The sequence below is a fragment of the Octodon degus genome, unplaced genomic scaffold, assembly GCF_000260255.1.
Source record: "Octodon degus isolate 3935 unplaced genomic scaffold, OctDeg1.0 scaffold00305, whole genome shotgun sequence".
Classification (NCBI taxonomy): Eukaryota; Metazoa; Chordata; class Mammalia; order Rodentia; family Octodontidae; genus Octodon; species Octodon degus.
In genome coordinates, this window is record NW_004524881.1 from 1542812 (window position 1) to 1544178 (window position 1367).

A 1367-nucleotide genomic window follows, 5' to 3' on the forward strand; every position below is an offset into this window, starting at 1 on the left:
ACAGATTGGCCACTGTTATCCAGAACATCTGAGTAACTTTCCTCAAGAGCTCAAAGATCTTCTCTCCTACAATCACACTGTCTTAGATCCAGATCTTCGAATGGTAGGACCAGTATTTGGATTAATAAATTGTACTATATTTATAGGTGCATAGAATAATATATGTTTGCATGAGGACGGCATCTTAGCTAACCAACTGTATAAAATATAAACCAGAATGGTTAACTGTTTCTTAAATGCCTGTATGTCTTGCTATTATACTTCTGAAAATACAAGCTTATTATGGCTTTTTAAGTTTCTACCTGGTCTGTGTCCTACCTGTTTTTCTTCTCATTTGTTTGCCCCTCTGATCTTTCTGTTTTTGTAGCATGCATACCATGCAAGGTGCTCTTTTCCGTCTTGAATAGGACATACTTAGTAGTCATTCAAATTGTGAATAGATCAAGAATTGTAATTGCAGTTTTTAGTTTCTCTAATATTTAATTCAGGGGGCCTGCCCCTTAGCTTAGTTCTTTAAGTGGCTGCTTCCACAGAGCAGTCAGGCTCAGGTTGCTGTGGTTCGATCCCCACAACTCAAGCCAGCCAAACTTGCCCTGAAGGCATTTGGAGCAAAAAAAAAAAAAAAAAATCTAATATTTAATTCAGTAAATCCTCATTAGGTGGGCAGGTTGGGCATTTAAACATTGTTACAGGAATGGTTAATCTTGGTACCAGACAAGTTTTCCTGTACCAGCCCAGAATGCCCATTTCCCCACCTGTGAACATCGAACTGCTAATGGCACCCAAAGATGTTGCAGTTCTGTCGTGGAGATTTGTGCTTCTGGATGCCCCTGTGATTGCCCTGCAGTTCATTTCCAGCCAAGAGCACATGCTCGCTTAGCTTTCCTCTTCTTCACCATTTCCTGCTCTCTTTACTTCCCTGGTGAGTGCACACCCCTGCAAGTGAAAGGTGTGGCTTCTTTAACTTCTCTCTTGGTGCATTTGTTGTTTGTTTACCAAAATGCTGTTGTTTTTTGAGTATTGATTTTGTATCCTGCTACCCTACTGAATTTGGCTATTATATCTACAAGTCTCTTGGTGGAGTTTTTGGTGTCTTCGTGTCATCTGCAAATAATGATAATTTCCCTTCTTCCTTTCCAGTCATTACAGTAGTCCCTCGCTATTTTGTGGTTTGGGGTTTGCATACTCATTTTTGTGGGTATTCAAAAAATACTAATCTTGAGACTGGGTGTGGTGGCACGCACCTGTAATCCCAGCACTTTGGAGGCTGAAAACAGGAGAATCACTATGAGTTCAATTTGCGTAGTGAGACCCTGTACACCCTGTACTAAAAAAAAAAAAAATCATGAATTTTTCGCTGTATCACG

At 40.1% G+C, this 1367-nt stretch overlaps 1 protein-coding gene across 1 annotated transcript in view; it reads left to right on the top strand.

The window, feature by feature from the left end:
* Sdad1 (SDA1 domain containing 1) overlaps nucleotides 1–1367 on the top strand; it is a 56812-nt gene that overhangs the window by 4350 nt on the left and 51095 nt on the right. The window contains exon 3 of the mRNA XM_004647434.2: nucleotides 1–103. Within this exon, the coding sequence (XP_004647491.1) occupies nucleotides 1–103 (103 nt within the window). The remainder of the gene's footprint in view (nucleotides 104–1367) is intronic.